This window comes from Protomyctophum bolini (assembly GCF_963924005.1).
Source record: "Protomyctophum bolini genome assembly, chromosome: 9".
Lineage (NCBI taxonomy): Eukaryota > Metazoa > Chordata > Actinopteri > Myctophiformes > Myctophidae > Protomyctophum > Protomyctophum bolini.
Window position 1 is genome coordinate 32,045,902 of NC_137870.1, and position 13,845 is coordinate 32,059,746.

General features: G+C 41.7%; 1 protein-coding gene across 1 annotated transcript in view; it reads left to right on the forward strand.

Annotated features, from left to right (window-relative positions):
• The first annotated feature begins 723 nt into the window (after positions 1 to 723).
• traf4a (tnf receptor-associated factor 4a) overlaps positions 724 to 13,845 on the forward strand; it is a 32,097-nt gene continuing 18,975 nt past the window's right edge. The window contains exon 1 of the mRNA XM_080772198.1: positions 724 to 1,208. Coding sequence (XP_080628324.1) covers positions 1,066 to 1,208 — 143 coding nt within the window. The 5' untranslated portion in view covers positions 724 to 1,065. The remainder of the gene's footprint in view (positions 1,209 to 13,845) is intronic.

A 13,845-nucleotide genomic window follows, 5' to 3' on the forward strand; every position in this document is an offset into this window, starting at 1 on the left:
GAAAGCATGGATTTATTACCATTGCTTTTCTGTATAATGATGTAATGATGATGTAATTCAGTGGCAATACAGTGTCTTATTTAACGACACCCTATTAAACCCTCCCTAAGAACCCATGTTTTGTTCCCGCTCTTGACAATAGAGCTCGATTTGATTGTCCATGTTTTTGTTACCAATAGGCAGTACAAATATAGTTGTGTACTGTGTAAACAACAAGACCAGTAGGCTACATTATTTTGTTTGGTCAACCGCCAGGGGGCATTTATCCCCACGAGATCAGACCTATTACGTCGTTAGTCAATTAGTCAGTGTAGCTATCCTCCGAGTCTCCCTTTAAAACAAAACCTGAGCCGGGGGTCTTTCTTCAGTACATACAGTCATCATTATTATTCGTTACGTTACGTTACGTGAGCTTATATTTAGGTAGGCTCAACATGGCTGTAATATCCCCCTGTCATCGTGATTCGTGCATGAGCTCTGGCCATTTGACAGACAAAGCAGCAGATGCAACATCTTATTTTCTCTTATTAACATCATACCGGAGGCTAGTAGGCCTACTGCAGTTCGACTAATGTCCACTTTGAATACAAAGGGGGGAGGATTGGGGGGGTCAAATGAAACATACACGCCGGGTTTGGACTCCTCCCGCAGGGAGGAGGAGTGGGCGGGACTCTCTACCTAAACACATCCAGGGCTATGCATTGTGTTCCCCATCTGTCAGTACTGCATCTACACAGACACAAACACCGATAGAATCAAGGATCCTGTATTGTCGACCTGTGGAAGGCTGTCAGCGTCACGAGAACCTGTAATCGCGGCATCGTCTGGGCTGTCGAGGCTTTTCTTTTGTCGCTGTCATTCGCCCGATTGCTGGAAGGACGGAGGAGGACGGGACCGAAACGCACGATAAATATCTTCGTTTCAAAAGACGATCGTTTGGTGGCGAAGGGACATGCACGTCGTAGCGGCCCCCTGTTGTTCATCGGCGTAAAAACCTAGAATTCAACGGGACAAAGAGCATCCACCTGTACTAAAAGGCCCTGACAGCGATTTATTTTTGCAGCAATGCCGGGTTTTGATTACAAGTTTCTCGAGAAACCAAAAAGAAGGTTCCAGTGTCCCCTGTGTAGCAAGGCGATGCGCGAGCCAGTCCAAGTCTCTACCTGTGGCCACCGATTTTGTGACACCTGTCTGCAAGAATTTCTAAGGTAGGGTTTGTGTGTGTGTGTGTGTGTGTGTGTGTGTGTGTTCGTGTTCGCGCGCGAGAGCGTGCGTGCGTGTGCTCATCATGTATGTGCGTGAGAGAGCCACCACTGTAGGCGATACTGTAGGCTACAACCGTCACGTGTCGTGTCTAGTTTCGGTTCTTCGGCAGAGCAGCTACAGTAAATAAAGGATGTGTAGGTGTGTCCTCCTCACCTTGCCTTCACCGGCGGTTAACAACAACACTAAAGATTCAGTTCACTAGAGTACGCCATTCTACGGACCTCTTGTGTAATTTGCACGTTGTTCAACGTTGGTTTTAACTTTCGACATTTTGGGTTTGAAAGTCATGCTTTGCAAGCAACACATGTGATCCCCTATAGACAAGATAACGTAATTCAGTCTAACTCTCAGCGACACTCGCGCTGTCAACTGTCACTGTCTGATAATATAAAACATTGAATGTTTGTCTGTTAGAAATAGAATAGGTCACTGACTAGATGTATATTGCAGGCCTATACCTGCATATATAGCCTTAGCCTATGTGTAATACTGTAACATTTTACATAGTAAGTATGTATGTACTGTGTTACTTACTGATGCAAGTATATTCATACACCAAGGCTGGGTGAGAGCTTTGCCCTCCATCCTGTATGTCATTTTGCCCTGAGGCTGTGTTGCCTATATAGATTTGGGGTCAGGGGCAGAGAAGCAGACTGGGGCATTTGGTGCATGCCTTGTTTGAATGATTACACACATCCCATCATGGGAATAAGGCACCCAAGACACGGAGGGATCTTCCACTGCAAGGTCATGTGTCTCTAAAATGCTGCTTCCATATGAATCTCCTCACTAGGGTGCTATTCTTAAAGATTACCAAATACATTTGATGGACGCTTGCTTTTTTGGTAGGCCATGCAATAAAATAAAATAAAATCAGTAAATAAAGTTAGCTCAGTCACACCCTTTTAATGATTCATATGCAAAGTGATAAAAAAATTGACTAACTCATGACACATCAAGTTAATAGAAATTAATTTATCATGCATTTCATGATTAATTACCCTGTAATGCTGTCAATTTAAGTTGTAGAACATTTGTATGTATTCCTCTATTCAGATGCTCTAACAGCAACCTATTTGATGTGTTCACTATTCAGTGCTATAAATATTACTTACAGTATGTTCAATGCTCGTTGTCAGGCAGAGAGACTAGGTGGCTAAGCTGTATTTAATATCATGTAGCAAAGAAAAATGAAATGAAATAACGTAAGCACTGAAGTATTTGTTTTTACTGTAAAATGCTTGATAGGCTGAAATACAAAAAAGAAGGACGAGTGATCACGGCTGAATAATTAGTTTTCCCTGCCATCCATAACATTAGAAAAATGATTTGTTGCAACAATTCAACATGTAAATCTCACGTTAGCAGGGATGTAACATCCAGCATGCAGCTGAGTTCGCTGAGTGGCCTTCAACTCTCTTAATTGGCAAAGTGTGTCAGTAGAGGCCACAGACATTTCAGCACCCAGGGATGGACAGCACAAAGGGTTAGCATGTCTCGTTCTAACTGGAGTACCAGTTTATTGAAGCTGACAGAGAGTAGTTAGCTAATGCTCTTACCCATTGTGAATCTCTAGGTTGATCCTCTCCTTTCATTTGTGGGTTGTATGAGATCCAGTGTAGGCTTGCCAACCCAGTCTGCCCACTTTCACTGAGTCTTGACAGTTGTGTCATTGTAACTCTAGCTCCTGTCACAATAAGCTTCCCAAAATCCCTGCAATGTTCCATCACCACAGCATGTCAAGCTATGAATCCTGTTCTTCAAGTAGTGCTGGACAATATTGACCCAATCAAATATTCTGTATTGTAATATGTATACATGTGACATTTCTGTTCAGCATACAACGCTGACGTAGGCCGTTGGCCGAAACGTGTTCGTTGTGAGGCTGTTTGCGTTGCACCATACCATACCTATAATGAATAAATAAAGTGCCTTAAAAGGACAGTTCCGTGAGTGCTGGTATTCTCTTGTCCAATTCAAATATGACCATATCTTTACCGAATACAGAGTATCTTAATATCAATAATGTGACAATATTTGGGGGTTTGATTATTGGTGCTGCCAGAAGATATTTACACATTTCTGTGAAGTTATGTGGATGACCAAAACAAGTAGAGGTATTGTTGTTCGTTTCACTCAGCAAGAACAATCAAATACATTCAACATTTAATCAATTTACTGAAATACAGTCTTTGAGCCCAAGAAAAGACAACATTTAAACTCTATTAGGATGATCAAAATCCTAGACAATACATGAACTCAACTCTATCTTGAATAGATTGATTTTCAGTGTATGACATTGCAAGTTAATTTCTAGTCACATCTTTTCAGATGATCTAAGAGTTCAATTTACTGAAAGGCACATAAGGAGGGGGGGGGGGTGAGTGAATGGCCTTCCTTTGCTTTGCCACGGCTTAATGGTGAAAAGAGTTGGTGTGTAGCTCTCTGTTTGCTGGCATGTGATTCTAATGGGCTGTGTTTCCGCCACGGAAGGAATGTGTAAATACTATACAGCAGCCGCCCTGGAGGCTGCCCTAGCTCTGAGGGAGAGTCATGGGGTAGAGAGGCAGCCCAACCCTCTAGGCTAATTCAAATGTGAGTCACATGTCTCAACATCTCACCACGTGCTGATTAGGCCTCACCTTTATTTGAGCAATAATATGTTTGGGCTCTTATTGGTGAGATTAAATCAACACTTCATATTTAATAAAAATGTTCTCAGGTTTTTCAGGCCTGATGCCCATGTGCCTCGCATGGCATGGCTCATGGGTCATCAATCTTGGCTGCAGTGAGCCAGAGCTGTGTCATACAGTGTTACTGTGGTGTCTCTGTGGGAATGATACAGTGCTATGGCCTGGCCTTGACAAGGATGTAATTGGTTTGTTCTGCTCTATAAGTTCTTCCTATAGGCATAAACACAGTGACTCTGTAAGTTCTTCTAACTCAGACCCCCATGTCACAGGAAGCTCCGAAGTGGACTAATATGAGAATCTTTCATGGGTCAGTTATTTACTCCCATAGGCCAGGAATTGGTGTCTTGAGTGGTTTTGGAACGGTGATGATTCCCTGACTGTAACTTAGACATGTCAATTGTTTTGCTGATCTAGGCATTGGGCAATAGACTAGTCAATTCTTCAGCTGTAGTCTCCCACACTTGTTTTCTAAACGCCCTTGTGATGGATCCTTGTTGCGGTCAGCTTCCACCCATTATTCCTTTTATTCTGTCATCATCATCATCAGCCCCTGGCCTGTTTGCTCTTCATTCCCAACAAAGAGAGAGAGAGAGTGTGTGTGTGTGTGTGTGTGTGTGTGTGTGTGTGTGTGTGTGTGTGTGTGTGTGCGTGCACACAGAATTGATCAGAGGAACGCATACAGAGGCACATTGACTGCTAGGATAGCGGGTGTCCCTATTAGATGGGGTGGTGCTGGTGTTCAATGTTGTCTGTAAGTTTGCCACACTTGGGCAGCTGGTCTTTTGTGTGTGTGTGTGTGTGTGTGTGTGTGTGTGTGTGTGTGTGTGTGTGTGTGTGTGTGTGTGTGTGTGTGTACGTGCGCATGTGCCTGTGCGTGTCTATCCTGCATGGGACTTAGGACATGGATGACTAATGAATGACTGTGTTTTCATTCCTAACCCCATCCTTGTGATGCCTTTGGTGCATCACAGAGATATATTCACAGTCCCCCCCCACAGGTGTCCCAAAGCCACACTGGCTGGCCACATCCGGAAGGAAGGGGACTTTGCGATTCATCCCCCTTCTGACTACCATGTTGGCTCAGTGGAACTGCACATAGAAGACTTGTTGTTTAGTTGGTTGAATGAATTGGAGCCCCCAGGCTTGGGCTCTGTACTGATGGCCTGTGTGAAACTTCCTCAGAGCTGTGAGCACCTCAATGTGAAATTGCCTTTTTTGCAACAAAAAACGTTGAATTTGGAAAATGGCCTGAAGTAATGTAAACTATTCATGATTTCATCATGCAACATTTAAGGCCTAATATTTCTACAATTGCGACATTGTTGCAAAACCTGTGACTAGCCAGCCATATGGCATAGACAAGATGTTGAAGGATACAAATACTGGTAGGTCTGACCATGATGTACCGCATGAATATTCAAATCACTTTACATTACTCCAGACCATTTTTAAAATTCTTAATTGTTTTATATTTAGGGAAGATTTTCCAATTTAACATTGCCCTAAATGTTTAGTTAATCTTCCTGTACCCTGTCACACTTGGATCTGTCAGAGCTGGAAGTTAACAGGCACTGGCACAGAAAAGCAGGATCAAATATGAAGAGAACAAATCTTATATAATATGCTTAAATACAACAGTAGCTAGCATAGTAGAATTATACATATTCTGCCCATGGGGTGTAGCTAGATCAAGGCCTGCATAATCTAAACGTTCTTAAGTCACCTTAACCCATTAATGCCTGGTGCAACCTATACGTTCTACCCTTGATGCCGGCGCGCTCTCTGTGTCTCATCAGCTATTGCTATACATGTAGCAACATAACTATTTAAAAAAATAATGAACCAGAGGTTTTCAGAAACCTTAGGTCAGGCCCTAGAAGGCGTTCCCAGATTCGGCCTCAGGCATCAAATGCTGTTGGAGTTGTTTCTAGAGAAGTGTGGTATAAGATACAGGCTGCTGAATGTCAGTGCGTAATGGATACAACCTTGCATTGCAATCACTACGACTTTCAATGAGTCTTTTCATGATCTCTAAAACTTAACACAGTTGTTTACTTAATTGCATTTGATTTATGTGTGATTTCTGAGACTGAAATACATCTTTTCTTTGACTTGAAAGTTTACTCCTCTTTTTACTGTCTTTGTGACTCACATTTAGAGCCTGTCCAATACAGTATCAGTTTGGCCAACTATGCAGCTGATTTTATAAAGGTTTTCATTACATTTCACTTGTTTGCTTGTAGTTTGGCTTTTTTGAAAAGGGCTTTAGTGGAGTTCAGTTCAGTTTGTGTATTTTATATTTACTTGTTCATGTAGAATTTATGTTTTTAAATGTATTAAACAATATGTTTATTGTTTTTTAAAAACAAGACATGACAAGACAAACCATACACAATCTTTAGAAATATTGTACACAGAAGCAGAACAAAACCAGACACCACAGAGAGGGCAACAGAAATCAATACAATAAAAAATTAAAACAAATCAGATCAACACAGTGGGCAACTGCAACGGCAACCAATAAAGTGCATAGGTATTTCCATTATCATCATTTCGAAGCTTAAGAGTTGGGTAAAAGGGCACCAAACCTAGAATATAAGGTATCCTTACTTACCATAGCACAGCAACTGCTCATTTCCGTCAGCCATTGATTGTATAATTAAAGTTAAATGTTCTTTTCATATATTGAAGTTTAATATACTTCATTAGAAAGCATTTTATGTATCAAAATGTTATTTGTTTATTTTTATTCAGTTGTCTGTTTGTTAAGTCTACTCAAATAGAACTTTAATCAAATCTAAGTTTCACACTGATTAGAATTTCTCACACTGACTCTCCAAAATTGGCATCGGATCAAAACAATCTGGCATGGATCAGGCTCTATCTCACATGGCCCTGTACTGTACAAGTGCTGGTGACACTGGTGAGATCAACCGGTTGCTTAACATTACATACACTTTTCATCCTTTTGGGAATATGGTACAAACCCTTGTTTTGCTGAGACTTGACCCCAGAGCTTGTTCAACCCATCTTTGCAGGATGAGGCAATAGCAGTGGGTCTCCCGGGAAGATGCTGAGGGGCTTTAGAGGTCCAGCTGTGATGATGACATGGTTGACATAATCTGTTCATCATTTCACCCAGCTGCAGAGCTTTGTCCTGTACTGACAGTGTTACACTAAACACTACTAATGTAATATGTTTAAGTTAGCAGATTGTGAAAGCTGTTTGTTCATGTTTCCCATAGCTCATTGTTGTTATAAGCTAGCTTATGTGACTAAATGCACTTGTCTTGGTATGGACTTTACAGACAAGGCACTTAAAATTCTTTGAATTCTTTTCCATTGAAATCCCCTGCAAACACAGCACTCCCATGGTGCCCAGTTCTCTGGATGTCAGCTCTTGACCACAGTCTGTGTGCTACGAAGAAGAGACTTTAATCAGTTTATCAACAAAAGAACATTCATGAAGCAGTCCAATAGCTGGTTATGAACTTGTCTGAACTTGCCCGTGACTATAGGACCGCCTATTGAAACAGATCTGCCAACCCTGTGGGCCAAACAAAGAGGCAAAACATTCCAGCTATGCAGTGGATCACCTTGCCCTTCACAACGTGAGCATGCTGGGACCATGCTGCTAAAACCAAACCCAATTGCTGGAGCTCAGCCAATTGGCCCATATCTCAAAGCATGGCCAGTGCTTACATGTACACTGGTATGCACGCTATGTGAAACAACTTAAGATAAAGATGTGTTCATCATAATACATAAGCTCTGTGCTCACACTGCTGCGTGATGTACAAGCATCCATTGCAGAGCAAACCAAAGGTGTGCTTCCAAACAGCTTAATCATTCTCGCAGATCCACCATGATGATACAATCATATGCTTTAATCGCATTGTTTCAGAGAAGCTTGTAATGAAGGCTTTTTGTGGGTAAATAGATGACCCTTATGAACATTTCAAGGTTGAGCAGCAGACATGAGTTTAGCAGCTCAACCTTTCAGAACCATAGTGCACAGTGTGGTTACATCTGCACTCTGCTCCCCGTTGTGCTAATTGACTTCCCCCAATCTGTTTGTGTTGTGCACAGGTCACTGCACTGGATATAAAGCTGAGAGCTCTATGCACCTATGCATGCATAAAGTAGTGTATATTCGCTCTGGTCCATAGCTCTAATGCCATTGCATCTAGAGCTATGTTACCAATGACTTCCGGGGCTCGCATAAATGCAGAACAGTCTCTCGTCTTTAGCGTAAATAAAAATAACGTTTTTGCTTCTCACCAATACAAAGGCGGGTTGTGTCATTAGAAAGCCTACTTTACTTAGTGGAAGCCCTCTGAGCCTCCCACCACACGTATAAAAGGTACTTTGGGGGCAAAAAGGGAAGCCAAGAGAAAATCCTCATACAGAGTATTTTTCTCCCGGTGAAAAAAAATCCCCTTTTGGCCAAAAAGTACCTTTTTATACGTGTGGCTCAGAGTGCTTCCACTAAGGAAAGTAGGCTTTCTAATGACACAACCCGCCCTTGTATTGGTGAGAAGCAAAAACGTTCTGTTTATTTACGCTAAAGACGAGAGGCTGGTCTGCATGTATGCGAGCCCCGGAAGTCATCAGTAATAGCTCTAGATGCAACACTATACATGCACACATGTTTCAGCTCCCACAGATATTACCCCAGCAGAATGCATTTTCATGTCAATATTTTGCATATTATCATAATATCATATCATTTTGAATATAATTTCAAAAAAATCAGATAGGTTCACATCTATAAAGTCCACTTCTGCTTTATATTTTTTAAGATGAATATTGGGATGAAAATGAGTAATGAAGTGTCACTGGTGTACTAGCTTGTTAGCTACTAGCTAGCTAAATTAGCTCCTTAAATTAGCAACATTGTTTTGTGTAAAAGTATCCCACTCCCACTGCTTTATTCTGCGTGTGACTTTGTGTATTTCAAAAGGGTAATGCTCTGACACAGCAGTATCTTTGCATATCGCCCATCATGTCCAACAAACTAATGCTTCTGACTTATTGTTGGTAAAGAGATTGTTCGCAGGGATTGCTGTGGTCATTAGCACCAGGCTGTAGTTGGGTGACCACTGGCTCTGGTTGCTGAGCTGACATCCAGGCATGTGTGGAATCTCTGTGTGGAGTCTGAAAGGAGAGCAGCTGGTAGTGAGGGAGTGATATGCAGCGTGGTCATGGGGGTGAATTAAAGCACAGGCACCTGTCTCAGTGAAAGGCTCCTCTGTAGAACAGAACAGGTGTCAGCAGAGCAGTTAAGCTCTCAACTTTAAGGGTATAGACACTGAATTAGCTCGTTTATTCAGCCCTATCAATGTTACGGTCAATGCCCATTCACCCCCACAGCTCTTCCGTCCCTTCCTGGTCTAGCCAGTGAAATGTGATGGCTTCCTTCCTGCCAATCCTTAGAATCTTATACCGTCCTCTCATCAGCTCTGGTCTGTTTACTGTGGTGGACCTCTAACCACACAGCTCAATGACTCAAGTCCACTACAGGCCCCCTGTGTGGTGTCTTGGAATCTCTCTCACAGCTCATTTTCAGATATGTCAACATAGCACAATGCACAACGCCCCCCACCCCTGCCCTTCCTCTCTGTGCATAGACAATCTATTGATGCCATGAAAGAGCAACGGAGAGGAAGTCACTTCATCACTTGCATGTCCAGATGCATCACTCAATCGGCTTGTTCAGAATGAGGATGAGGGATTGTTTGTGCTGCAGGCTGGGTCTACTCATTCATCCACAATCTCGTCCCCAGAAGTGTCTTGCGAGTGGTTGATTGTGATGGCACATTGACCAGTGGGTGACATCCTTACTTGTGAATAAGAGAGTGTACTATTTAAGCTGTGACTGTCATCTGATTTACAGGTCATGCAGCAACTGCATGCTGAACAAACAGAGATTGGAATGATATGGTACAGATGATCGCTTAATGACAGCCGGGCAATGACAGTCTACTGTAAAGCATCTGTCTGTTAGACCACATCTTGACATTGCATTGAGTAGGTCATCTTAGTACTGTGTATACCAGAGAGAGTGAATATGATTGGCAGGAAATAAAGAACAAATAGCAGGATAATGTCCTAGTCAGTGAACCATTTTATATACTATAAGAGATGGGTGGCATATACATATGATTATGTCATCTCTTTGAACCAAACACTACTCTTTTACTAACTGATAATATATCCTGTCATTAACCTCACTGTTGCTCTCAACAACAGAGGTAATAGAATACATAGAGGAGCAATGCAGCCGAGGCATATTGAGACAAAGGAGGCAGTTTGACGTCACCACCCTTCCTCACTAAACAAAGAAAGAGAGAAATGGACAACTAACTAAGCATGCTACAGCTGAGAGCTAGCATGCTTTAAGGAAAAGTCTGAGAGCTAATAAAGCCAAGTATTCTATGTCAATGATTGTTTTACCTATATCTGCTACAGTACTGTATATATATTGATTGATTGGAAAAAAGCATACCTATTGCCTGCAGATAACTAAGTAACTGGTAATATGAGCAGTTAGAGTTGGTTGTTTGTGTGTGTTGTGTATGCTTCTGCAGGCTTCTCCTTAGCATGCTGTATGAAAACTGTTCCCTCTCTTTCACACAAAGAAGCTCACCTTCCCTCACAGTTACCATGGACACAAAAGCACAGGGCCTAAAATTGTCACTGCTGTGATGCACACACCTCATTGACCTGAAACAGCTCTGATGGAGCATTTCCTCTGCCTGTTCAGTAAAAACACAGGAAGGAGAGATCTATGTAATGCTGTTTTGCTTGTCGCTGTAAGGTGTCTCACATGTGTCAAGAATAAATTACCTGTTTGAACACCTTTTAGTAAGCAGCCTTTAGTGCAAGAGTTTTGAGGGAAAAGTTTGCATAGTTTTCTACTTGACAGCAAGCCTGCTGTGACTCATGGCATTAGGATCCTTCTTGCACTGCACTGCGCTAACTGGTGATTCATGCTAAGGCAGGTCACACGTTTTGACATGGGAGGCTCTGCAGAATCAAATCATAATTCTCGTTCCACCTCTTCATTTCACCACGCCCTCGCATGTTCTCTGGCAAAGTTCAGACAGACGCACAACGCAGTAGTTCCGGCTTATCATCCAATCACTTTCAAGGTATATCAAAGTGAACAAAGTGAAATCTGTTGTGTCGAAGGTACTTATTAATTAACGGATGTGCCACAGAGGGCCTCACGCTTTTGTGTTTTTATTTCAATTGTGTTCCTGTGGATTGAAATAAGGCCTACAGTGAGTCTCCCACACATTACACAGGTTGACACAGTTGTACCCATATCTCTACACCTACTCACCTCAGGAGTCACAAACTGTAAAATGCTGAGTGTGAATGTAACTCTTGACGGTGTACAAAAGGAAACGCATGGACCCATGAGGTCCATTTGATCCTTTTGATTAAACTTAACACTCACGCACACTTTTACTGCACATGGAGTACTACTAGAGCATGCTGTTGAGATATTACGTTTATGACTTAAGGGTCAAAGAAAACGGATCATATAGAGCTTATCTTTTCAGCACTACCATCAGTTTTGCATTATTGTAGTAGTGGACTATAAAGGGGGAACCAGAAAGGCTATCCGTTGCTAAAACAAATACCATAAAATACTCCACCTTTACACAGTGAAAGCATTTCACATTTATGGAATAACTGGACATCTTAAAGTGGATTATTCATATAAATAATAAATCCAATTGTATTAAAGCACTTAATTAATGTTCTGTTGTTTACAACTGTGTGACACACAATTCAATTCAACAAAATCAATAACAATATTATAAGCAATTAATTGTATGTCACACATTTGCAATTGTTACTCTTGTGTTTACTGGAAGCAGATGCAGGCTTATTAAAATATCAGTTTTCCATAAGACATTATCGGTTGGAGGGATTATCTGAACAGCCAACCTGCTGTCATTAACCAGAGTGGACTGGAGTGGAGACTAGAGGCGGTGTGGACTGTGGAGGTGGTGAAATAATCTGCCTTCACAGAATCCTCGGATTACTGCTGATAATATGGACCTCCCATAGTGCTGTTACCGTTGGCATTATTTCCTTATATTTCAATCAGTTCCAAGGAAATAGCCCAGCTAGTCATATCATCCACACTATGGAGAGGGTGCCGCGTACGCACGCACACGCACACACACACACACACACACACACACACACACACACACACACACACACACACACACACACACACACACACACACACACACACACACATTAATGCCTTATTGTTGCTCCACTGGTGTGCCCAAGGAACATCCTCCATACGAGACCACTGAAATTGAGTGAGTAGAAATTTCAGGAATCGGGACTCATCTTTCCTTTCAGGCAATATGTCACACTTTCCAGTGAAATGTTTCTGATAATCCTAGAGAACCACAGTGCAAACCTTTATGCTTTGATTGTTTTCTGACTGATGTGTTTCCTCTTATAGCAGAGTTTGAAGTACTTTATTTTCTCAAAGAGCACCTTCAGGCTTCAGTTCTCTCCTTGCCTCTGGCACAAACAGATTACATTACTCACTTCAGATGCCATGCTTGAGGTAATCATCATGCAGTAAAATAATTAATTTTATTATTAACTTTATTAACTTTATTATAATAATTATAAATATATATTTATAATAATAATAATGCTCTAATTTTAGAGCCGATTTTATTTCTCGGTCTATTTCCGTCTTTATTTACTCTCCATGTCACTGTGGAGCTTGCTCACATACAGTATGTGTATTATACAAGGCATTGATTCCTCTCAGTATCTTAACTGATCAAAGAGAGTGCTCTAAGAACCTAACCCTTTATCTGCCGATGGAGTAGCTCTATTTAAATTTGTCTCATCTCTAGCTTAGCATTAACCTGCTTTGGCCCCATCTGTCAGACATCCTGGCCAAGAAGAATACCAGAGATTAGTCGAGAGCTAGTGATGCTTAAAATAGCTTAAAATATAATCAGGTTTTGACACTATCTTGACAATATCATGATATTTGAATCAAGAAGAATTATGAAAATATCATAAGATGCTCTAGTTTTCAAGCCAAACCTGTAGTCTAAATTCTGTGTAATGTTTTATGGCAAATGCCAGAGACAAAGTGGTCAGGAGGTGCACGCACATCCCGGGTTAATTCAACGGGTGCTCGAACAAAAAAAGAACAGACTGCAAAAGGAAGAATAAGTCTGCCAGAGACAGACATCATATCAAAGGCAGCACGGCGTGACTGAAATGATCTATACAGAAGTCTTATCCTATACAGTGGTTTAATAGAGGCTGTATGTACTGTCTGATACACACTTCCACTGCTTCCACTCTGTTGCGGCTTCATGCTGTGCCTCTCTTCCATCCAATCACTCATCCTCTTTAACACAGTTTGAAGGAAAGTGACATGGTTGTCTCCAGTGTCATGTCTCACACTTCATGTGTGTACAGCCGGCTGACGGGCAAAGATGGGTACTCCTTTTAATGGGCTAGTCAACGCCTTGGCACTCTCAAAGGCCCCCTGTCCACTGACTGTATGCATTCCACAGGATTAGTGTGGCAGTACCACAGCCCTTCAAAGCCAGGCGTCATCGCTGCACATCGTCCTTTTAGCAGACATCTGCAGCCTAGCTAAAATTAGATCAACAATCTGTAATTAAAGACGACTGAAATTCGCCCATGTCTCAGAAATGTTATAGCACATCTCAATTGAATTCAGTTTCTCGAGACCAGAATTGTCACGTTCTTTCGAGTGCCAGCGTGCTTTCAAACATACGTATACAGTGTGACACTGTCACACCTTGCCAGTAGTTTTTAGCACTTCTTCAGAAGTTCAGAGATCCTTCTC